Source organism: Octodon degus, unplaced genomic scaffold (genome assembly GCF_000260255.1).
Source record: "Octodon degus isolate 3935 unplaced genomic scaffold, OctDeg1.0 scaffold00246, whole genome shotgun sequence".
NCBI lineage: Eukaryota > Metazoa > Chordata > Mammalia > Rodentia > Octodontidae > Octodon > Octodon degus.
The window spans coordinates 982,203-1,007,848 of NW_004524822.1; the positions used below are offsets into that span (position 1 = coordinate 982,203).

General features: G+C 43.9%; 1 protein-coding gene across 1 annotated transcript in view; it reads left to right on the forward strand.

Moving 5' to 3' along the window:
• Positions 1–25,646, forward strand: part of Mthfd1l (methylenetetrahydrofolate dehydrogenase (NADP+ dependent) 1 like) — a 222,858-nt gene that overhangs the window by 120,269 nt on the left and 76,943 nt on the right. The window contains exons 21-24 of the mRNA XM_004645991.2: positions 18,572–18,711; positions 20,936–20,977; positions 22,280–22,380; positions 22,925–23,102. Coding sequence (XP_004646048.1) covers positions 18,572–18,711; positions 20,936–20,977; positions 22,280–22,380; positions 22,925–23,102 — 461 coding nt within the window. The remainder of the gene's footprint in view (positions 1–18,571; positions 18,712–20,935; positions 20,978–22,279; positions 22,381–22,924; positions 23,103–25,646) is intronic.

A 25,646-nucleotide genomic window follows, 5' to 3' on the forward strand; every position in this document is an offset into this window, starting at 1 on the left:
GGTATTGACTTTGTATCCTGCTATGCTACTGAATTTCTGTATTAATTCTAGTAGCTTCTTGGTGGAGTTTTTTGGGTCTTCCAAGTAAAGTATCCTGTCATGTGCAAAAGATAATTTAACTTCTTCTTTACCTATTCTTACTCCTTTTATTTCTTTCTCTTGTCTAATGGCTGTAGCGAATGATTCCAGAACTATATTGAATAGGAGTGGTGATAGAGGACATCCTTGTCTTGTACCAGATCTAAGAGCAAAAGATTTCAATTTTTGCCCATTTAGAATTATGTTAGCCGTTGGATTTTCATAAATGGCTGTTACCAGATCGAAGTAGAGACCATCTATTCCAATTTTCTGTAGGACTTTGAACATGAATGAGTGTTGGACTTTGTCAAAAGCCTTTTCTGCATCAATGGAGATGATCATATGGTTTTTAGTTTTCGCTCTATTGATATAACATTACATTTATAGATTTTCGAATATTGACCCATCCTTGCATCCCTGGGATCAATCCAACTGTCCAGTGTATTTTATTTATGGGCCTTGACATTGGATTGATTTATTTTATGTATTTTTTTATTTTTTAAATTTTTTTTTTTTTGAGACAGAGTCTCCCTTTGTAATTCTGGCTAGTCTTGAACTTGTGGCAGTCCTCCTGCCTCTGACTCCCAAGTGCTGAGATTGTAGGCATGTCCCACCACACCCAGCATGATATTTGAATTTTATATCTTTTTTTTATGTATTTGGTACAAGATCTCACTATGCAGCTGGGGCTCATAGTGATGCTCCTGTTTTCATCTCCCCAACGCTGGGATTACAGGCATGCACCGCCACACCTTGTCTCAGTCTCCGGCTCAGCAAGCCTGGGGGCGGGGCCAGCACTGCATGGAGTAGCAGGGATCAAACCCGGTCTCTGTGCTTGCAAATGCAGGCGTTTAGTCTGCTCAGCTATCTCACCCTTATATCATTTTCACGTGTGTTAAAATCTTGTTCTCCTAACATTTTTCAAACATATACGAATGAATTATAGGCCAAGCAAAAGTAGGATCACACTAGATTTGTCCTGTAGGCCACAATTTGCCAGTCCTTGCTCTGTGTAAGTGGATGTTTTTGTTCAGCATTACGTTTTTGCATTTGCCCATGCAGCTGTGATAAAGAGGCCTCATTTTGCCTGCAAGGTCTTCTTGCTTCACATGGCCAGAGCACGTACATTTGTGCACTTTTGCTGAGGGGCTCTCAGATTGATGCCAGAAGCTACTGCTGCAAGTCAGTCTTATACCTGTCAGGAAGAATATGTACAAAAGGTATTTAGGGCATGTACTTAACAGTAACTGGGGGGCACGGGATTCAGCGATATGTTCAGCATCAGTTTAATAAACAAGGGCCAGCCCAATAGCTCAGCGGACTAAAGCGCCTGCTTAGGCAGACACAGCGCCTGGGGTTCAGCCCCCGGTTTACTGTGACGGTCCTCTCCCCAGGATGCACTGCAATGGCAATTGAGACTAGGCGATGGTGATTGAGACTAGGCGTGGTGGTGCACACCTGTAATCCCAGCGCTTGGGAGGCTGAACACAGGCAGATCACAGTGAGTCCAGTGTACATAGTGAGACCCTGTAGACCCTTACTAAAATAAAAAAAGAAAGAAGAAGAAGACAGTTTAATAGATAAGGCCAAGTTGATCTCCATGGTCGTACCCATTTCTATTGCCTGAGATTTCTGATTTCTTACTATTCCCAATAGTTACAGTATCAGAGCATTTCTTAGAAGTTCTTGCCAATCCACTAGTAATGAAGTAGTATGCATCACAGCCATAAGATGAGGCCTGTCTATGGATGTTGTATTAGTCATCTCTCCCTTCATGGGGACGATGCCTGACATCCACAACGACAGCAGGATCGGCTGAACTTGGCCCCTGGCTTTGGCCATTTGTTCCATGAGATAGTCAGCCCTACTTAGAGCTTGCGTACCTCCTGACCTGTGCTTGGAATACAGCTCTGCTCATCATAAAACATGGAGTTAGAATAAGACCTTTGTCAAAACATTGTCATGCTGAGATCAGTGTTAGGGGAGTTAGTATAAAATGGTTTAAAATGCAATCCATATGGTTAGACTTAACTTTTGAAATGCCTAAGATGTGTGTGTGTGTGTGTGTGTGTGTGTGTGTGTGTGTGTGTTAAGCACTGAACCCAGACCTCCACACTGATCTATATCTATATCTATAGCCTCCTCCCCACTTTTTAAAATTTTGAAACAAGGGCCTTACTAAATTGCCCAGGCTGGGCTTGAACTTACAATCCTCCTGCCTCAGTTAGAAATTCTTCATGAATATCCATTGCTCAGTGATTTCTAGAATTATGTTGTAGGCTACTTTCCTACCCCATCTTAGCCAAGAATATTCAGCGTGAGGTCAAATAATACACATTGCCTTTTCCATACATTAGCTGAAGTACAGAAAATTATTGTGCTGGTCTTGTAGGAAGAAGACATTAGAATTTTGAGAGAGGAATATTGGGAAAGTGACTGTTGCTTGAGGAGTGTAATCTCATATATGTTTGTAGACCACTTTGCATATATAGGGGACTGAGTTTTTAAAAAAAGAATATTTAAATTTTAAAAGCCTCAAACCACCGAGCATGGTAGCACATACCTATAATCCCAACACTGAGGAGGCTGAGACAGGAAGATCACCGTGAGTTCAAGGCCAGCCTGAATTACATAGCAAGGCTCTGTCTCAAAATGAAAACAACAATCTCAAGCCTCTTACTAGCTTTTGCCATTCGTTATTAGTGCTTGAATACAAACAGTGTCAGTTTTAAAACTATAGGTTAGGGGCTGGTGTGATGGCTCAGTGGTCTAAAGCACCTACTTAGAACAAGCTTAGCAAAGCACAGGGACCGCGGTTCAATCCCCCAGCACCACATGCCAGCCAGCCCCGCCCCCTGGTGGGCTGATAAATAAATAAAATTAAAAAAAAATAAAACTATAGGTTAAAGGTATGACGCACACTGTGTAGTTATTGAGTTCACAATAACACAGAGTGAAAAAGTGACCTTAGCTATGAAGGAGGTATCTGGGTGGTCAGAGACGCCTCATGCGACACAGTGTAAGTGCAGCTGAGACCTTGAAATGAGCAGGCGGCAGCCCAGTGCGTCGCTGCTAAGCTACTCAGGAGGTGAGGGCGCCGCTTCCGATCAGCCTATTCCGCATCACTTCCTGGAAGTCTTAGCCAGTGGAATAAGCGAGAACAATAAAAAAAGCAAGATGTTGAGGGGAAGAAACCAATTTTCTGTTATTTATATATAATGTTATTATGATAACTAGAAAGATCGAGAGAGCCAACTCAAAATTTAAATAGTAAGTTTTAATTTTCTAGTTAGGTAATTATATCAGCAATAAATAGTTAAATGCTCTAAATGGGGGAAAATAATTCTATCTATATATGTCTTCCTAACCATAAAATACCTAGGAATAAACTTAACAAAAAAAGAATATAGAAAGAAAAATATAATTTTTGTTTTTGGAAAACAGACTGCAACCGCTGCATAAGTAATGAAGACCTTTATCATAGTCTCAGATGTGAAGAGCTCGTATTGGACGATCATCATCCTCTGTTCAACTAACATTAATTACTATAAATTGCTATTTGTATTGCTTATACTTACAATGTATGTTACTATGTGTTTACTATAAAAGCAGTAAAGATAAGCTGCTTAATAACATTTGTGTAGATTGTGAAAGGATAAGTTCATCAGGATAGATAAGACCTCAGAGAATACTGCTAGATGGTGTAACTCTAGACATCCAGCGCAATAATACTCTATCAGAATAGGGTAATACAGCCGGAGTTGTAGGAAAGGGTGGACGAGAGAGCTGATGGCAAGTAGCACTCGAGTTCTTAAGTGACTTATTACATTACGTGCAGGCAATAATTGGGTAAAGATCATTTTTCAAATCAGTGGTGAGCAGATGGATTACTGATTGAGTGATACTAGGGCATTTGGCAAATAATTTTTTAGAGCCTTATATCATCATATATTTAGTATAAATATAGATTACATTATTAATGTGAAAATGAAAAGAAAGCTTTAAAAAAAAAAAGGCCAAAAGAAAAATATATTATTTGTGTGACACCCAAGATATTGAAAATAATTATACACACATTTTTGAAAAGATGTTCATGATATATGAAATTTAAGACATTAGGTTGTAAAGCAATATTGCAAACATTTCTAGTTTTTAAAAATATTTGCAAAGTAAAGACAAGGAGGCAGTCAAAGAGTTCCTTTTATTTACCTGTAGAGAACCGGGTCCTGGAACCTCCACTTGATAGGTTATGCAATTTGGTATCCTGAATCTTTCACAATTAGTGTATGTTTTCCTTTGTATTTTTTATTTTGAAAAAGAAGAAATTGACTTGGAAAATCTGCAACAATTTGGCACACCAGGCAGGGAGAAAGCCTCCAGCAGAGAACGCCAGAGTGACTGCAGGGGGAGCGAGGGTGGACTCTGGGGGCGAATGAGCTGGAGGATGAGATGTGAGTTCATCTTGGATGGGGTCCTGCTTTGGAGAGGAATAAGCGCTGCCTTTGATTCCCAGTGGAAATAAATTGATAGTAAGCATAGCTGTAGTGAAAGTGTCCTGAGAAAATGGCATTTGAAGTATGCCCTGAAGAACAGTTAGGCTACAGCCCAGTGAAGGCAGAAGAGGAGACTGGTCTGTGTTCAAGAAACCACACCCGGTTCCAAAAACAAACACACACTCACACAGATCTGGGAGCTCAGAGATGGTGCAGAGAAGACAGACTGGAGTCCGATATTTGATGCCTTTGTAAGTCCTGAGAAGAGTTCATGCAGTTCCTAGACCATGAGGACTTCCTGAACAAATCTGCAGACAAAGTGATTGTCACCAAGGCTCCCCTTTGAGGTAACACTTCTTCCAACCCCCACTCCCCACCCAATGAGTCATTCCACCTTCCTCAAGCAGAATAAGTAAGGAGAAGGGAAGGACAAGAGCTTTCTAAGGGGTTTCTCCCCAGGAACGGACTCCCTGACCCCTGGGCGTGCACGCTGTCCACCTGTAGTGCCCCTGCTGAGACCTCCACAAAGCCAGAGTTCAGACACACAGGGAAGTACTTGGGGGAATTATGTATTCAGATGTTCTGATAAAGACATTGTAGGCTGAGAATATTGTAGCTGCAAATGCATTTCACATACCTAACTTGCTGGATGTCCTTAGCAACACAGCATGCTGCAACGTGGCACGTGGGCCAGCAGGGAGCTGGCGCTCTTCTGCTGCTGCCCAGCATGGCTGGGTAATAGGATGATATGCCAGTCATAGCCTGGAAAAGATCTAGGTTCTAAGTATTGCTTTTACACCATTGCAAAGTTGAACAGTCATGTCAGACTGGAAGTCAGAAACCATCTGTGACATCTACTACTTTTTTTTTTTTTTTTTTTTTTTTGAGCACCAGAGATCAAACTCAGGACCTTGCACTTGCCAGACAGGCACTTATACCTCTGAGCTATCCCCCCAGCCCATCTACTACATTTTTAAAACATGCAACACAATGCTATATTTGTGCATGTATGCATATGTACAAAAACTGCAAAAGATGGGATCAGTGAGAGCCCCAGATTCATAAGAGTTGTAATTTGGCAAGAAGGAAGGCAGCTGGACAGGCATAGGAGGATGGGAGACCTCAATTCAGTGCTCTTAGATTCTCTGGGGGGAAAAGGATAGCAAGCAACGTACAACAGAATGTTAGTGTTTGAGTCTGTAATTTAAGAGAGATGATGAGGCTGTAACCAAGATTAGCAGCTGTGCATTGGTGTGTGATCAAGTCACTTCGTTTGTTTGTTTGTCTTATTTTGAGAAAATCTGACCAAGTCACCAGGTTTCCCAGGCTGAGCTCACACTTGGTTCCTCCCTGCCTCCCTCAGTGCTGGCATCACAAGCCTGCACGGCCTGCCTTGCTTAGCTTCTTTTTTTTTTCAGAGCTAAATCTGTTTGTCCGCAGTGATGTCTAGTGATCCAGTCACTTGACATTACCTTCTCGCAGTGGCAGTGGTCTGTCTACGCAGCCGTCTGCAGCCTTGCATTTCCCTTGGCTGGGCAGGCGTAGGGCTTTCTCCACATACAAAGCGCAGGAATGAGTCCACTGTGAGCATTCTCAGGGGCTTCCAGTGCCACCTGCTTTCCGGAGGCAGTGAAGGTGCCTAATGCATCTCCTAACAGCCCCTTATTCACCACTGAGCTGCTCAGTTACATCCTGATGAGCTTTTCAGTGTGCTTCGTATATTCTGGTGTGCACAGTGCCAGACATTCTAGATTTCAAACATAAGCCATCTCGGTGTGTACCTTCTTTGGACCCCCCTCTCCCTCAAACATTGTTCAGTCTCTTATTGTTGTCGTTTGCTTTATAAAATTGTATGAACATTCTGGTTGACCATAGATTTTACTTTTTAAGGACTGGCAGCAATTTCATGATGTAGCTTCTAAAAGTATTTAAAACAGCTATACAGTTTATTTTGCCGCCAGAAAGTAATTCTTTGTTTAGCAAATACTCACGCAAAGGAGATGGAATTGAGTCAGAGCAGTTTTTAAAGTCACATGAACAGGAAACCCTCTGGAGTCCTATGCATTTATCTTGTGCTCGCCCAGACTGACACACAGGCTGCCTTCTCTGTCTTGATTTAATTTGGAGTCTGGAGCTCCTGATCCACTGGCTCTCGGTTACCCTCAGCGTGCAGCGCTGGCCACGGTGAGCCTCTGAAAGTTCAGCCCTTTCAGCAGCAAAACGTTGAGCAAATCTCACATCTCTTCTAAATTACAAATGCAGCCTTGACTTCAGTCCCAGAGCTAATGCTGCGCACAGAAAGAAAACACTGTGTAATGTTCTAGCTATGTGCAAACTGAGACAATGGGAATGAAAAATGCTGTGATGTTGCTAAGTTGACTTTTCACAAACGAATCCATTAGGGTTAGCTTCACCCACCAATAACAGGAACCAGGAAAATAAGTGATGCAAAGGTAGGAGCAGCTTTGTGTCCTGTCTCATGTAAAAGAAATTCAAGGTAGGCAGGCTGTGCTGGTGTGCCCGCTCCTCTGTCTTCAGGGTTTTGCTGCCTAGTGATCCCAAGTGGTTGCAGAAGCCCAAGCTATGTCACCTACATCCCAACCATCTGGAAAGGGGAAGAGCCCTTTGTAGGAGCCTTCCTAGGTTACACCAACATTTCTCTTTACTTCTTAATAACTGTGATCATCATGCTATACCTAGCTGCAAGAGAAGGTAAGACACTTTGTCACTTGATAGTCTCCCTCAAATAAGACCCAGAATTGTATTAATGCTTGTGTCTTCTGTGTCACCATCTCTACTCCTTTCTGCCATGCATTCAGAGTTAATAGAGGAGCAGACATCCGACTCCTGTACCCAGGTGACCAGGTTGTCTTCATCAGCAGCCATGACTGGGCCCTTCCAGTCCCCTGTACCTTGGAGATCAGTCTTAGAGAAGTGTAGGACACATCCAGCAGTTAAAATCATGGCTGATCATGGGCTACTGTATGATACAAAATTATTTGTGTCAACATTAAGGACATGGGCACGTGCTCCATATGAGTTAATTACAAAGATCAAGATATAAAGTTATCTTTTCTGGAAGTCATCCATTATGTTGAAGATGCAACCCAGGTAGAGATGGTTTTGCTGGGAACATCCCTGAACTGCTCTTCAGGAACTTTTAGAAATTTTCCAAGCCCAGTAGCCGTTATGAAACTCTGTTTTAAATATGTACGCTCTGCCAAGATAATAAAGGTAATAACAAAGTCTCTATATGCACTTAGCGTTTTCCTGTGCAGTACAGCTAGAAATGCTTTTCCCAGCTTCGTCACCCAGTCAAACGGAGGACACCAGGAATGCTCATATATTTACTTTGTTTTTAAATTCAAATAATCATTTTCTCTTGTTGAATTGCGTTAATGGTCTCTGAAAAAGTTATTGCCTTTTTTTTTTTTTTTTTTTTAATGCTTTTCTCTCCTGAGAAGCTAAAGATGAAGTCTTTTTACCTCTTGACATTTATACCAGTTTCCTCCTTGGATGTGTTTTTCATAAATAACTCAAGAAAAGGTGCTCTGCATCATCTTTATATTGTGCGAGATTAAGGCATGGTAGGAGCCAAGCCATTTCAAGCTTCCTGGTATCTACTTCTTAGGAGCAAAAGAGAAACACCCTGCCCATGTGGTCCTCCAAAATCTCAGGCCTGCAGCCAGTGCTCAGAACGGCAGTTCAAGCCCTGGTCAGCCCGGGATGGTACAAACGCTGAGTTCCTGTCAAGAAGATGGGAACTATTTGGATAATAGTCTTTTGAATTTAATTCAGTTGAGTTTTAAACATGCAGTTAGGAGGTAAAAATAACCTATGTAATTTAATTTTTGTCTAAGCATTTTTTTCTCAAAATTACTTCAGTCAAAATCATTTTACAAAACAAGATGATTAATGATGATTTCAAATATAGTGAACTGGTATCTGTATCCAATTAACTGTCTGGAGGAAAGAAATTCTGGGTCTTGACACCCAAACACATTGAAGTGGCACTATTGCTGTTTGCAGAGGTTTTTCTCCCGTGCCTCCAAACCAGTGTCCACTAATACCTGATCCTGTGTGTACCTGGCTCAGATTCTCTTTCTTCCCCTAGATACATCCTCAATAATTTTGCACGCTTTCATCTCCCCTCATCTGTAAAAACATGGCCATCGCCTAATGTGAAGGAGGGAGGAGAGGTCCACGCCAGTGTTAAGGCTGGAGCTGACTGGTTTCTTCATCCCATAATCCTCCACAATATGTGTCCAGTTGATTGTACTCAATGGAATTCTAATCCTAATACACTTAGTCAAGTCAAAGAGGATGTTAGATTAGACATAACCTAAAGAACAGGAAAGATTTCATTTCTAGTAGACTTTCATAGATGTAAAAGACTTAGATCTTCAAAGTTAATATGTTTTAAATCAAGTTCTTTTTTTTTTTAAGCTATAGTGTAGTAATAATTCGAAGCTTCCCTTGTGGTGAATTTAATGATTCATCATGATTTTCTTAGTCTCCTTCTAGCCACTGAAAAAATAAAGTCCTCCCAGGCCAGCCCACCTTGAGCTCAAGTTCAGAATTCATGTGCTTCTGGGACTTTGAACTCCAGTCTTCCTGAGTTTATTTGCAGACAGCTGCAACTGAACGGCCATGTTTACACAAGCCAGAAAAGGACAGCTCCAAGCGTGGTTTCCATTTCCTTGAGCATTGTTTAGGAATTCCAGCCCACAGCACTTCAGAGTGAATCCCAGCCCTTATATACCTTGCTCCTTCCTGTAGAAGGTTTTACTTTTCTTTCTGATTTGTTGTGAGAGAGCAGTGTTGGCTGGATGAAAACTACAGTTTTATTTCCCTCTCCACTTGCAAGAAATCTTTTTGGGGATTAAGTGGCCACATTTGCCCTGTGCAGATTTATTTCTTATCTCAACCCATATTGAGCTGAGCTGGTTGGAGCCAGTTCTTCTGTGAGACTTATAACAGTCCATAAATTAAAGTTCATGTCCAAAAGTAATAGAGAACTTAGTATGTTATATAACTTGATGTTTATATATTTGTTGCATGTAGCATAGAGAGAAAAAATTATTACCATTGTAAAGTAGCTGGGAAATCTGTCGTTTCTCATTTCTTTTGTCTTCAGAATATTCATGGAAGAAAGGATCCCTTACTGACATACAAGGTGGAAGTTCAATTTGCAGTTCTGGTGACAACATGTAGGTATTTCAGGTAGCCAGAAACTCATGGAAAAATGATCTCAGTGCCTCAGTGAGACTGAGTCCATGGAGGGTTTCCCACCAAGGGAAAGGCAGAAGATGAGAATTTCAGAGCAGAAGTGATTGCTACATTTTCCCCCAGCTCATGCATATGCTGGTAATAGAACGCACAGTTTGGGAGAGGAAATCCAAGCAGGGTTGGAGTCACTCATTTTTCCACCTGATGGTAGGAGCTGGTGCTGCCTGGTGTGCGGGCGAGCCCTGGGCTCTGGCTGCTCAGTTGCAAGCTTGTAGATAGATGCCGCTCAGCTCCAGGAGATGCTCTGGAGTGCTGGAGGCCACACAGTCGTGAGTGTTCTCTCCCAGCGGGGCCTCTTTCTGCCTGCTCGTGGGTACCAACTTTGAGCAGACCTGGTCCCAGGCATTAGAAGCCCTCTGGGGACTTTCTTTGTTGGTCAGAATCCTCCCTGCAGCTCCCTGGGCTCATCCCCATTGACACAGCTCCCAGTGCAGGAGAGCAAGTACATAATGTAGACTTAGGTGTTAAGAACTGGAAGCGAAGCTATCCGAACAGTTTAGCTAGAGATGTGCTGTGTGAATGGCATGGACAGGGCAGTGTAGAGTAGCGACATTGATAGAGACAGGTCATGTGGGCCTTGGCACCAAACCAACATAATAACATAATGTGTGATTGTTGGGATAATTTTTCTTTTTAATTTTACATACCTGAGCTTAAGCTACAAGTAGAGGAAGAATTTGCTTCCCAAGTATTAAAGGATGAAATGACAGTGTGCCCAGTGCGTTGCCTACCACAGAAATGTTACACATACTGCCTACGCTTCTCTCTGTGCTGCTGTTTCTCAGAGCAGCCATTCTTTCCCCCATCATATGCATTTTTTAGACAGCAGCCATCACCTATGCTGTCCTTTACTGAGGGTTTCCTCCCAACTCCTCCCTTCTTCCGAGGTTAAGTCACTGCTTTGCATTGCCAGAAACCATCAAGTAGTACCGGAGCCACTGTCAACACAGCCCATCAAACTGTGCTGAGCAGAATTTTTACTGGGATCATTCATGTTTCAGAATGTCGTTGTGTATGGAGTTCGGGTGTTAGCATACTAAGCCTGTGCTGTCTGTTAGTCTAGCATCTGACGCACTTGTGATGAGCATGTAGGAAGTCCGATACGGCAGGCTGCCTGGCTTTGGCTCTGATGACTCGTGTTTTAGAAGAAGTAGGTGGGAGTGTGGCTGTCCTGTGCATGGTAGGGCATTTGGCGTTTGCCAACGGCAGCCACCTCTGTCTCCAGACATGGCTAAATCTCCTGGACAGTGGTAGGGCCAAAATGACCTGCACAAGAACAGCTCAACCACCACCACTGTCTGCCGTCCCATAGAAATGGGTTGAGTAAAGGCACTAAAGCAAGAGAACATCCAGGTATAAGCATGAAACAGAAATCAATTCAGGTTTCTGTGCATACAAGTAATTGAATAAAAACTGTAAAGCACCGAAAGGGATTAATCAAATTGCTTACGGAAGGAAAAAAGAAAGGTCACAACCATTTGTTTTTTCATTAGATAATTAAACCTTCTGACCTCTGATGGGTTGAAAGTGTCTTGGTGGCTCGGTTCCTTACTAATAGAGGCATAGGCACGCATGATCGCTCACAAGTGGTGTGGGGCTATAGAGGTCCAAAGAGAAACACGCAAAGGAAACTCCACAGAGACTTCACGAAGGTCATCTCTTAAGTTCCTGATGCATGTGTTTTAATGAAGGGTGCTTCGCAGTAGAATGGCAGTGGGCAGTGCGTGTCATGCAGGAGAGCCCTCTTCTCCCAACAGCAGAGAGCCCTGGACAGCAAGTACCATGGGCTCCTGGTCCTTTCTCAGGAAGATGAGTTATCTGGGGCTTCAGAGCCAGAAGGGGGTCCATGGCAGGTGTCCCTGAGTTGCCCTCATAGTTGTAGAATTATATGAACTCACTGTAAAGGGCATCTCCATGAAGGAATGATATTCCTACTTTTCTTAAGTTTGCATATGGTGACAACTCTAAGGCCTGAGTAGTGATTGTCACTGATCTTAACGTGCACAGTAGGCCACGGAGGTGATAAAATAACTTAACATTTGTAAACCACCTCTCCCACGTTAAAGAATTTCATAGACGCCAAGTGTGCCTGGCAGTAGTGTTTTTGTGCTATAGCATCTTTATGACTGTCCTTGTCCTCATTTCTGTTGAACTCTTACACAGAAGTCTGGGTGCCCCAGTGGGTCATCAGGGACAGTCAGCCGCCCACTTTTCGTGGTCCTTCTGTGCCTAGAACTCCATTTCCTGCCCAAGCTGCTAACAGGATTTGTTTGCATGGATGGTCTTTCCCAGCTCAGACCCCCTGACCCTTCTTTTCTGGGCTGATTATGGGTTTTGAAGTCTGAATCGGCTATACTACAGAACCACTGTCTAATGACTTCTGTGCTTTCACAATAAGAATCCGTCAGCGCTTCCTGTTTTCATTCATGTTGTAAGTTGAATAGCTGTAGCAGAATAGAGATTGCCAAGACAAATAATTGTTGTGGCTTGTGCAAGCGTTGCATTGCGAGTCTTATTAAGTATGCAGCTTTCAGGAGTCCGCACCCCATGCTTTTCAGGAAAGCTAAACCATAAGGACGTGGACTTGCTGCGCGATTCAAGAACAAGTCTGTGTTAAATTCGACATTACATAATTGGTTAGTCAGTCTCTCTTAAAATTTATTCAGAGCAGCAAGTCTGGTAAGAGAATCAGTTGTTTATTTCAGGTCAAAAGGAAAACTGTGAGCATAGAGTTTTTACAAGTTGGCAAGGGAAGTCCTTAGGAAGCGGGACCTGGCAGTGGGGTGTCCTGTGCCCATCGCCCCTGGTGGGTCTTCGGGCCACTGCCCCAGGATACTAAGGCACGGATCCACAGCACTGCTCCATGTGTTTCCAGTTCGTCATTATTGGTGAGGCCTCGTTAAAGTGTTTCTTTCTTTTATAAACGCAGACTACACATCAGCCTCCCTCTTCCAGTATGTTTTCCTTGGCGGCTTGATACTTCAAAACAAGATAAAAGTGATTACATGCGTTGTTTCAGAACAGCTTTCAAAGTATGAGAATTTGGCACTTTCTTCTGTTCTCTGCACGTTATTTGCCCCCATATTTCCTTTGTACTTGGCATATAGAATCCCTGGACCTTTATAACCACATTCTATTTCCTTCCCTTAACTGAAATTCTCTTCATGACCACTTTTTTTGTTTGTTTGTTTGTCTCTTAAAATAGTAAGCAGTGGGCTGGGGATGTAGCCCAGTGGCACAGCGCCTGCCTGGCAAGTGCAAGGTCCTGAGTTCAATTCCCAGTACAAAAAAAAAAAAAAGTTAACCTTAGCTAGCCTGTGTTGACATTTGAGATGGTTACATCATCAGATATGACATTACACCTCTTATTAAAGTTAAGTGTTGTGATTGAAAAAGTATGAGAGGACTAAAAATGTGCTTTTAATTCTGCCTAACTTTATTTTATGTCTGTCTGTTGAATTGTTAACCTTTGTTTTGTATCATCATTGGCTCCCAAGTCACACCATGTTATTTCATGAGCTCTCATGTACCTGGGCCTGTGTTAGGTACTGGAAGGACAGAGGTAAAGCAGGTGTGCTTCCTGCCCTCCCCGTCAAAATGGGATTCCAGTCTAAGCAGGGTACTGTATGTGCTGAGAGAGGTGGCCTGGGATCAAGCAAACATGGGGCTGGGCAGGCAGGAGGACAGGAAGGATGCAAGATGTAAAAGAGACACGGGCAGGAGGGCTAGGAAGGAGAGGAGGAGGAGGAGGAGGAGGAGGAGGGACAAAGGGACAGGCAGGGTAGCTAGCTCTGCCTGAGTATCAGGACCACTTCTAGGAAATGGGAGTTGGAGCTGGGCTTTGAACAGTGAGTGACAGAAGTGGAAAAGAGAGAGGAGAATGTTCCCAGTGGGGGGACAGGGTGGATCATAGCGGGTAAAATTTGAAGCACAGGAGGAGATGAAGGTAGAGATGTGTGCTTGAGGCTTATACAATGTGGCCATGCCTTTTCTGTGAAGAGGCTTGGATTTTTCCCTCGAGGTAGTAGGAAGCCTGTGGAGATAGAAGAACACACTGATCACGTGAGAGGTGACAAAGAAATGAACTAGGTTTCTCTTTTTTTTTTCCCTTGAATTTTTTTATTGGTACATTTTATATATACATAGTGACAGCATTCATCATGGGGGAATTGTACCTTGCTTCAAATAATAATTTCAAGCATTTTTTTAAAGATCTAAAATTTCTGAATTTAGTTCAACTTATAATACCACATTTCCAAGAAAAATGAACCTTTTGCAAAGACATTTAAATAAAATCATACCAAGATGCACAAAAATGAAATTGTCCAAAACTTCTTGTAAAGAAAAAAATCATTAAAGCATATGCATAAAAATGTTAGCTATGGAAGAACAAAATTAAATAGCATCTTATTCCACATTAGAAAGGAAAAAAAAAAAAAAAAAAAGACCAAGGGTGTAAACTAAAAGTAAGATTTTCTAGTTATACAAACTTGAAATATTTTAATACCTCCAGAAGTAGCATATAGAAAATAACAAAGAGCATAATTCAAAAGACAAGAGAAGTTGCAGTATGCTCCTGGATGAACAATAAAGAGCTCTCAATATGAAAGTTATGCAGGACTATATAAAAGATGTATTTGATGAACCCTTATTTAAAGGTCATTGAAGATGTCTATGAAACAGTACCAATCTTATGTTGGGTTATACACGTATTTTTTTTCCATATATGTGTGTGTATGTGTGTATAAAAGACAGGGAAGAATATGAAGTCAACAGAAAATGGAAATACACTTTTTAAAGTTTCTAATACTAGGAGAAGATATCATATAATGTCTTTTAAATAAATTGTAAGTCAAAGATATAGTATAAATCTTAGAACAAAAATTAAGATTAAGAAATATTCAGAAAAGTAAATATTAATTAAAAATTAAATGTTTCAAAACAATTGAACTAAGAAAAAGTTTTCATGATAACAAAGAAGTACTAAGAGTAAAACATAAGATAAACACTGGAATGGCAAGTAAATGACCAGCACTTCTAACAGTTTGAGGATAGGATATTGCACAAAGTTCTAGTGTGTTGTGGACATGCATAATGACCGTGACAGTTAATGGTGGCTAGGCGTCACTTGTGGAAGTGAGCTACAGCTATTTCTTTGAAATCCACCCTGTAGACTCAAGTGGAATCATGACCCACGGGGTGGAAGAGAAGTCCACTTGTAGAGTGTGCTGATGGAAATATTCTGCTGCTGAACACAAAAGAATAACTGAAAGACTACTATTGTATACCTCTTATTCTCCTCTGTTTAATTGTTTGCCCTATTTGGCGGGTTCTTTCTAGATTAAAGGACTGAAATAAAAGATCTGTTCTCTCATGGGGCTGTGATCAATTTGCTCCCTCTCTAGAACATCATTTAGTAGTCTGTGTAGGCTTGGCTTTGTCATCATGAAATTCTTTAGTTTGAACTAGGTTTCTCAAGAGAGTCTAGGCCTTCGGCTTTTCAAAGGGATAAGAGTACCACAAATGAAATGTGTTCTTCATATATACTTGGTCCTGGTGTTTCAGAACTTGCTATTTTACTGCTCTCTTCTACGTGGCTTGGAAATATTTGTACCTTCGCCCAGTGCCTTCTGCGCTCCTTGCTAATACCCTCATACTGCGGTCCCTGCCCTCCTGGGGCCTACAGTCGAACAGAGCTGCTCCTGTGAACCCTCATCCAACTGGAAGGCCCTAGGAAGCTCAGAGCAGATAAATGTGAACAACTCTACCTCCAGCCATAGAACAGCGTTATCAAATAGTTTTTATTTATTTATTTTAATTTATGTATTTGGTACAGCATCCCACTACACAGCTCGGACTTGTAGTAATCCTCCTGTTTTCGGCCTCCCCAGCGCTGGGATTACAGACACGCCCCTACACACCCAGACTCTGTTGCCAGCTCAGTGCACTAGGGGCGGGGCCAGTGCGGATGAAATAGCTTTTCAAAGTACTGCAGCACTGGGCAAGGTGCACAAAGCTTTGGCTGCTTGAGCCCTTTCTCAGTACGTGCGGAGCAGAGACCTGCTCATGGAGTTAACAGCACATCCTGACAGATCGTTCCGCTTCTTCCTGACAAGTCCCTTTCTGCTCTTGCTCGAGCATTACCTGTGAATCTCGTCTTAACTCTCTCCCGCTCTGCCCCTTACCTCTGCCTCCCCAGCCCCCACCTCCTTGCTTCTGCCCTTCAAAACACCTGTCTCATAGAGCTTCATCACCTTCCCCGCATCCCTGGCAGACCCCAGCCCTCCATCTTGGCCCTGCGGGGTTCTCTCATCAAATAGAAATGGGTTTTTAAACCCCTCTTCCCAGGGCTTCTTGAAGATGATGACCCCAAACTGGGCTCTGTGACTCAGAACAGTGCCTGGACATTGCAGAGTTCAACAGATGCTTAAGATTTAAATCTGGTTTCTAGCAAGTGGGAGAACTGTACTCTTGGTACTTTGATGCACCAGCGGACAGTGACGTGATTTCTCTCCTGTCCCCAGTGAGTCAGACCAGGTCGTGGAGACTCAGATGGGTTCCGCAGCTCCCCAGAGTCACCAGGTAGAGCCAGCTCAGGATCCCACTGATGACAGCCCTGAAAAGGCACCTTGTGCAGCCCCCCCCCCCCCGCCAGGGTCACCCAGAACCCATCTGCCTGCGCTGGGAGCCCACTCTACACTGGCCTTTGGCAAGCCAGCTGACTGCTTCCTCTTCTAGTGTCCACGGTGCCACCGGTGTGGGACAGCTCCCATTTGCTCTTCCAGAAGGACCACTGAGTTACAGATTGCTGCTTCTCTAGTTTTGACCTCTGTTAATACAGTCATGAGAATTGTCTCGCGTGCTGTCTGAAAAGAAGCACCTTTTACTTCTTCATATTCTTCTGCAATAAATTTCTTCAAAGAAAATATAATAAAGGATAAAATGGCTTTAAAGCTACATTCATTCCAAATTGAATATGTATTAAAGAAATACCTTCTAATTTGTCAAAAGATACCAGTGGACATCAGAGTGTTTTATATCTTTTGGCCTCATAAACTCACCCTCAAGAATTTATTCCAGGAATTTACTTTGAAGATTAAAGCTTATATGCACAGATATTTTCAATTGTATGTTGTTTATACTGGAAACAGCCCAAAGGTTCAATGATGGGAGAACGATTTTGTAACTCTTGCTAAATTAACTTAACAAAATTATAAGCTGCCACTCACAACCGTAAATTCTGAAAATTTGTGGTTTAACCAACAAAATGATAATTTTAAAGTAATGGAAGAGACTGCAGAATTGTATCTATTCTATGAAAATTACATAGACTTATGAAGTACCAAAGGGGAGCAATAAGAAATCAGATGTGTCTAGAGTTTGAAAGTGTATGTGGAATGCTATTTTTGCTTTAATTCTTGTTAAAAATCTATATTCATTAAATGCTAGGGATAAATATCTTTGTTCACATTTTAAATGATGTGATTTATACTATAATAAATATTTTTACTGCCAATTCATGTCTGTGGTACAGATTAGGCTTTGCTTGTACTGTCCATATCTTGTTTTGTAAACATTTAGGCTTTATTACATCAGGAGTACTCCTTTCCTTGGGTACTGTGTTTCCCAAATTGCTGTGGACATTTGTCACACCTTAGGGTCTTATTAAAATTCTGATTTGGACTCGGTGTGTCTCCGGGGGACCCCAGATGCAGCACTCCTGGAAAGCTTCCAGGAGCTTCTGCCCCTGGTCCATGGTCACATGCTGAGTGGTGAGGCCCGAGAGCCTGCCTGTGGTGTGCAGAGGCCCCTCCCACGCTGGCTGGCCCTGCCTGGCACTGCCTAGGGAACCAGTGGCGAGGCTGTCTGCCTTCTCCACATGTGCCACAGGAGCATTTTGGAGACCAGGAGGGGGTGGGTACCTAGAGATGAGGGCCCCCGGAGATTCTGCATCCTGTCTCATGAGCAGCAGCCTTCAGCCACACAACTGACTGGAAATTTTGTTAATCAACAGAAATAACTAGGTGGCACCGAAATGAATGATTCAAAATCTATTATAAAGAATTAGAAAGAATGTTAATATATAATCATGCTATCATTGGCCTTTGGTACAATTTGAAATCTGATTACGCAGTTGAAAATCCCAGCTGGGGAGATAACTCAGTGGTCTAACTCCTGCCTGGCAAGCACAAGGACCCAGGTTCAGTCCCCGATACTGCATGCCATGCTGGCCCCAGAACCCAGGGCATGCCATGCCAGTCCCTGAAACCAGGCGTGGTGGCACAGGCCTATAATTACAGCACTGGGGAGGCTGAGACGGGGGCTCACTATGAGTCCAAGCTGCATAGTGAGACCCTGTATCAAGCAAATAAATAAAAGATTAAAAAAAAAAAAAAAGTAAAAGAGTTCCATCTGTGTTAAGAAAGGTTTTGTTTCTAATTGCAGTCCTGGACAATACATCTTGGCTTCAGCGCTGACTCCTTTAGTCCTGGAGGGCAGAGAGCTCATATACTGAAGTAGGGCGTTCTCCATGGCAAGGGAAAAGTCACCGTGCCTTCCCACTCTGGAGGTGCCAGGGCCGTGTCACCGGAAGGGTGGAGGAGCTTAAGCCATGCTTTGGGCCTGAATCTTTACTAATCTTTACTAATAATTGCTGCAACTCAGGGTTATTTTAGAAGGTAACAGCGCATTTCTAACCTGTTCCCCTACAGTGACCGAAGCTGGCTTTGGGGCCGACATCGGAATGGAGAAATTCTTCAATATCAAGTGCCGAGCTTCTGGCCTGGTGCCCAATGCGGTGGTGCTGGTGGCTACTATCCGAGCTCTGAAGATGCATGGAGGTGGCCCGAGTGTAAGTCCCACACTTCCTTCTGAGTATCGAAAAAGGTTAAACACACACACACACACACACACAGAGAGAAACACTTCAACATTTAAGCCATTTGTGCCTAACGGCTTTGGTTTTCTGGAATGTCTTCTTTCTAGGATGTGTTTTTACACATCGCCAGCATAGGGTGCTTGGAGCCCCTGAGAAGCAGCACCACCCACCACCCACCGTGTGGCGTCCAAGCTGCATTCCTTGAGGAGCGTCCTGTAACCCCGCAGCCTTAAGATCCATTCCCAGTGCTTAGGCCAGCGCTCACGTGGGAATGGGCGGGACGAGGCTCTTGTTCCGAGTGGAAGACCAAGAGATCAGACTGATGCCTTTGATGCTGGAGCTTGCGCTTTTTTGTACAGATAGTTTTTCTGGTTCACTGATCTTACAGCTCATCAGATTTCACCTAGAACACTTTCCTTCTGTTTCTGTTTATTACAACTTCACCGCATGACTCTGACAGAGCTGGGTTGCTTCTGTGTGAGCTCCCCCGGGAAACAAATCTAATTCAAAAATTTGAACACTTTGAATTCTCACCCGTCTTTTTTGGTTTTTGTTTTCCTGTTTTAGGTAGGATTTCCCACACAGGGAAGAAACGAAAATTCATACTGATTAATCACATTGAAATAAAATAATTTAAAGTTGCTCTATTATTATAATACGGATGTAGAAGATAAACTCCGCACCCAGGCTGCTTCACTGGTACACGGAGTGCACAAAGGTCATTCAGTCCACGGGTGTACATAGTATAAACAGCAGATTGCCACCCGGAGTGGTGGGATATGCCCTGCTGGATCCTCCTAGCAAGTCTTTGTCCTGAGACAGGCAGGCTTCGTCTGGATCCCAGTTGATAGATGAGGAAGCTGAGGACGGATGAGTTTAAGGAACATAGGCAGCAGCACCAGGCCAGCAGGAGCCAGGGGCTAGACATGATCCCCTTCTCTGTCTCCCCAGCAGCACCGACTGTTGATGAAGTGGGGAATGGTCTAAGCCACTGCTGCTACCATGTCCTCAGGCCCTTCATATTTGCCTAGAGCTTTATCGTCACATACATTTATAATCTGTTTCATCTTTTTAAAAACCTCGTCAGGAATTTACCAATTTTGTTAGTGTTGTAAGGAGCCACCTTCTGGCTTGTCGATCTTCTCTGAGTTTTGGGCATATGTGTTATTCTAAGTTCTCTCACATTATTAATTTTTTTTTTTTTTCTGTCACAGAGGTAATTTCTTTTTGTAGGATTTCTGACATTTTTGGGGGCTTCTTGACGGAGAGGAGAAAGTCACTGCTGTCCTGTGAAAATCAAAATGTTCTTGGGCAGGCCAGATAGCTCAGCAAACTGAAGCACCTGCTTAAGCAGAGTGTAGCAGCGGGGGCTCAATCCCCAGTGTGCCGTGCCAGCCCTGCCCTAGGGGCACACTGAGAGGGAAATTGAGACTGGGCATGGTGGCACATGACTGTAATCCCAGTCAGCTTGGGAGGCTGAAAACAGGAGACTCACTGAGTCTGACCTACGTAATGAAACCCTACAGACTCTGTAAACCTTGTACTAAATACACTTTAAAAAGCGAAAAAGTCAAAATGTTCCCTAGTGGATCGCACAGAAGCCAGCAGTACACCATCAGGCAAAGCAGTGGGGAATGGTGGACAGGTTCTCCTTTGGGCTTCAGAACTCCACCAGATTCACCCCTGCCTTTCCTCTGCCTCACAGAGACGCAGATGGGGACTGCATCAGAGTTCTCCAAGTACTGGGTTTCTTGATCTTCAAACTACTGCCCCAGCCACACAGGATATCGTGAAATCTAGGCAAAAAAATAAATAAATAAAAATAAAAATTATATATATGAGTGACAATTTATTGCTTTATGATGATTTAGAATAACAGTGCACTTTGTATAAGTGATATTAATAAACATTTTTAGTTTCACTTTATGTTAGAATGGGCAACAACATAAAGATTCTCAACACTGGGTCAGATTAGAATCACACTCAGGAAGCCTGATTTCACAAGGCAGGGGAGCCCAGGCAGGGGTGTTTTTAGAGACTTCTTACAAGACTGTATTTAAACTTGCGGCCAGCACTGCTGGCTGCTTGCTTAAAGGTAGGACCAGCATCCCCTAAAGTGACCGTGATTTGTGAACTTTGTCCTTTAGAGTAAGTATGTTGTAGGATAATTCTTCATTTCGGGTCCTTTTTATTTCAGGTAACTGCGGGTGTCCCTCTAAAGAAAGAATATACAGAAGAGGTAAGAGGGCCTGTGTAGATACTGATGTGTAGAGCCATTCATATCAGCTTATGTGGTCCAGCTGACAGTCAGTGAATGTGCCACCCACCCGTGGCCTTTGGAAATGTGTTTTTCAAGCTAGATGTGGTGGCCTATGCCTGTAATCTCGGCACTCTGGGATGCTAAGGCAAAAAGATCTCAAGTTCAAGCCCAGCCTTTGTGTGACTCTGTTTAAAAATTAAAAATTATCAAAGGGCTGGGAATGCAGCTCAGCATGGCCCTGGGTTCAATCCCCTGTTTAACAAAAAAAAAAAAAAAAAAAAAAAAAAAAAAAAAAAAAAAAGAAATGAGGGGCTGGGGAGATAGCTGAATAGAATAAATGCTTGCCTGGCAAGCTCAAGGGCCTGAGTTCAATCCCTGGTTCCACAAAAAAAAAAAAGAACTGGGCTTTTCTCAAAAAAATAGGTGGCAAAAGGGATAAAAACCATTCAGTTAACTCTCAGGGCTCAAGAAGATTGATGTAGATGAATCAGCTGTTCTTTACTTCCAGGACATACATCTGATCCATCACAAATGAAAGTCTCCAGGACAGAAACAAATGTTCATCATGTACTCATGTCTTTGGCGCAGAAAAAATTGGAAGGCAGGCAGTTAGTTGGTTTTGTGACAATTTCCCATAATTTTATGGCGGCAATACCTCTTAGTTCCTACAGGTGGCGCCAGGGATCGAGGCCTGAAGTCACTGGACAGGGCTTCTTGCTTTTGTCCACCAGCCTGCATTGTGGGCAGTTGCTCAGGTTCTGTCGGCCAGTTCTCAGCAGAAATTGTTGCCGGGCTCGAGCCCCAAATCACTGGGCTCTGTATAATTTTAGAAATTACTGTGAAAATGCACCCCTATCTTCTTGCACCTATCTTTCTTAGAGGCAAGAAGTGGCTTTGAGTCTTTATAAACTTCTAGAGGGCCAGCCATATAGCTCACATACTAAAGCACATGCTTAGGCAGAGTGCAGTGGCCAGGGTTCAATCCCCAGTGTGCCATGCTGGGGCGGGCTGAGAGGATGATTGAGACTAGGCGTGGTGGCGTGCCTATAATCCCAACGCTTGGGAGGCTGGAAACAGGAGGATCACTACAAGTCCGATCTGTATAGTGAGACTCTGTAAACCCTGTACCAGATACTAAATAAATGAATAAATAAAAATAAAAAAGCTTCTAGAATGATAAAGTGAGGGAGACTGCAGGCACAACCTGCTGGGGTGGCGAGGCCAGGTTAGTTTGGCAGGTGTGGGTGGACAGCACAACATGGAGGTCTGGTTTCCTTACAGAACATCCAGCTGGTGGCCGACGGCTGCTGCAACCTGCAGAAGCAGATCCAGATCGCCCAGCTCTTCGGGGTGCCTGTGGTGGTGGCCCTCAATGTCTTCAAGTGAGTCAGTCCTCCTGCTTGAAGGGTGGTCACCTCGGGGGCCACCTAGGAACCGCTCTTGTGTCTGAGGGTCTCTGGGCTTTCTCGTCATCTAAAAGTAGACAAATTCTCGGCCCTTGCCATTTGTTTGGTCTCATTTGGTTTCGTTTTTGTAAATGTGTTCCCAAATGTTGTTAGCAAAGTGAAATCTATATAGCAAATTACCACTTCCAGGGCTTTTTTTTTTTTTTTTTTTTTCCCTTTTTTTCTTTTTAAATTCCACTGAGCATTTCTGTCTGAAAGACTCTGAATGATCAAAGGGAGACATTATGGAATTTTCTCGATAAAAACCTTTAACAACTTGAAATACTTGAGTCGTGTTAGAGGGGATTCTTTACCCCATGCTTTTTTTAAAGTCTGATTTATTTAAACATGATGTGACCACTTTTGATGTTTAAAATACATTCAGTGTTAGGGAGCAAGGTTCTGTGTAAACGGTTAGTCTTTCTGTAAAAACATCCCTAAGTGAACACAGATGCAAAACCACAAACATTTTCATCACCAGGACCGACACCCGCGCGGAGATTGACTTGGTGTGTGAGCTGGCGAAGCGCGCCGGTGCCTTTGACGCAGTCCCCTGCTATCACTGGTCGGTTGGTGGAAAAGGATCGGTGGAGCTGGCTCGGGCTGTGAGAGAAGCTGCAAACAAAAGAAGCCACTTCCAGTTCCTGTACGATGTCCAGGTGAGGTCTGTCTGCCACAGCTGTGCCTGCTGGTGGCGCTCGCTTCACACCCTGCGCTGCCCTAAGGGAAGCTGAAGATCAAAGACGTTCCGTCCTCTCTGACGCAGCCCCTGTGCCCCGGGAGGCCCCAGAGCCCGTGCTCTCCAAGGCCATGCCCTGCTTCCAAATCCCAGGCCCAGGGGAGAGGGCTCCTTGGAGGACAGAGGTCAGTGCTGACACCTGCAGGGACCGACTGCCCAGGAGCCAGGCTGGGAGCAGCGTCGCAGGGCTTGTGACGCCAGGGAGGAATTTGCCTCATCTATTTCTGTTGTGCAGCTTTTCCTCATTGCAGTTTTCTCGAGCTGTGTCTTGTGAATGCTTTCTTTTTTTTTTTTTCATTGTAAAATATGTATACCACAGAATTTACCATCTTGACCATTTTTAAGTGCATGACTCAGTGGTATTAAGTACATACACAGTCGGGAAAAGCCGATCTCCAGAACTCTTTTCATCTTGCAAACCAGAGACTGCTGCTGTTGAACACTGACTCCCCACTGCCCTACCCACAGCCCCGCTGCCACCCACCATTCCACTTTCTGTCTCTACAGTTTTGATTTCTTTAGGTAAGCCGTACAAGGGGAATCATGTGGTATTCGTTTTTTTGTGAGCAGCTTACTTCACTTAGCATCCAGTCCATACATGCTTTAACATGCATCGAATCTGTTTCAAGGCTGAATAGTATTCCCTTGTTTGTATGCGTCACATTTCGCTAACCTCTTCATCTACGATAGATTCTTCGTTGTTTCCATCCCATGGTTGTTGTAAACAATGCTGGGTCTTCATAGCGCCTGTGCAAATACCTCTTCAAGAGAAGAGATAGGAAATGAAAATGTTTTCATTTCTTTTGGTTATATCCCCAGAGGTGGGGCTGCTAGATTTTCTGACTTACCACATCTGGATGATGAACCTTAAGCCAGAGGTCTGCATTTCCCAGGACTCGCTCTCCAGCAGCTTGTCTGTGCCCACCTGACATTTCTGTGCTGGGCTTTGCAGTCCCCTTCTGACCAATGAGTTTCTCCATGACATTCGGCGTGCTCATCCCTGGAGCTAGAGCTGCTCCTCCTCTTCCTCCTCCTTCTGGTGCCCTGTTTGCTTGTCACACCTCATAGCTGGGAGCGCCTTTCCTTTCCTAAGTGACTACTTGGACAGCAGAGTGGGCAGGAAGCAAAACAATGAAGAAAAGGCTGTGACCCTGTCACCCTGGGCAAGGGGCTTCCCTTTGCACCATGGGGGCCACTGAAGTATGGCTTCCTTGGGCCCCCTGTGTGGGCACATGGCTAATGTCTGCTTCTTCAGTCCTGATGACCTGTGGCACAAGAGCTGGCTGTATCTCCCCTTCCCCCACATAACATATGAAGCACCAGAAGATGGGGTAGTGAGCAGTGTCCCCTGGCTGAGAGAAGGTGGAGCGGACAGAACCAGTGGTAAGTGGCCTTGCAGCTCCACTCCTCAGCACTGGGGACCCTGCTCCACATGGGGAGGAAGGTGTGACTAGGTGGCCCATCTTAGACGCAGGATGCTAAGGACAGGAACAGCACAGAATCCCTGCAGAATGAGGGACTTGATAAACATTTGTGTCAGGAAGCACTTCAGGGATGATTGGAGAGGGTTTGTCCTAAGTGAAACCATTTGATGAGGGACAGCTTCGGCTGTGCTGAGCCTTGATCCTAATCCTCACAGGAGCAAAGCTGGGGTCAGCAGAAAGCACATGCTTCTGACCGGCGGCTGAGCGTTCTGTGGCACCAAGTGTAGAACAGATGTGTATAGTGGCCTGGCGGATGCTCAAAGCCCCCTCAATGTGAGCTGTGGGATGACCCCCTGACTCCTGGCTTCCACCATGGTCCTGGCTTTCCAGTGAGTCCACGGTGTTAGCAAAGCCCCTACCATCACCTCACCGGCCCCCATGGCTACCCTGCCGCATGTGCCTGGGGCCAGCGCCATCCTCTTGGCCACTGCCAACCCCACGGCTAAGGCAATTTTCTGATGAGTGACTGGTACAGTGGCTCTCCTCAGGGTGCAAAGCACCCCAGCAAAAAGAAGGTCAGTAGCACAGCAGCATGGCTTCTGAGCCCTGCTGTCTCCCACACTGTGTCTCTAAGAGGAACCCCATTCCTTTCCATTGATCTCATATTTTTTCCTTTGTGACCATTTATTATTTGTTGTTGCTATTTATTATAATTACATATATAGGGTACAAAATGAGGCTATGATTGAATGTGATGTACAGTGATTAAACTAAGTGGATCCATCGCTTCAAATGTTTAACATTTGTGGTAATACTTGGCACCTACTTACAATGATAGTGAAATGCAGTATTGGGCTATTTGCCGTCCTCATAGCACTGCAGAGTGGATTCCTCCAAAAACCTTCCTGCCTCCGGAGGCCTTTGTCCCTCTGTCACCTCTGCACCCCCATTCTTCATGGGTAAGTGAGACATCTGCTCTCCTGCAAGTGGGAAGGTAGGAAGGTTCTCCGGGTCTGGGAGGTGCCGGGGGCCTTGGGGGT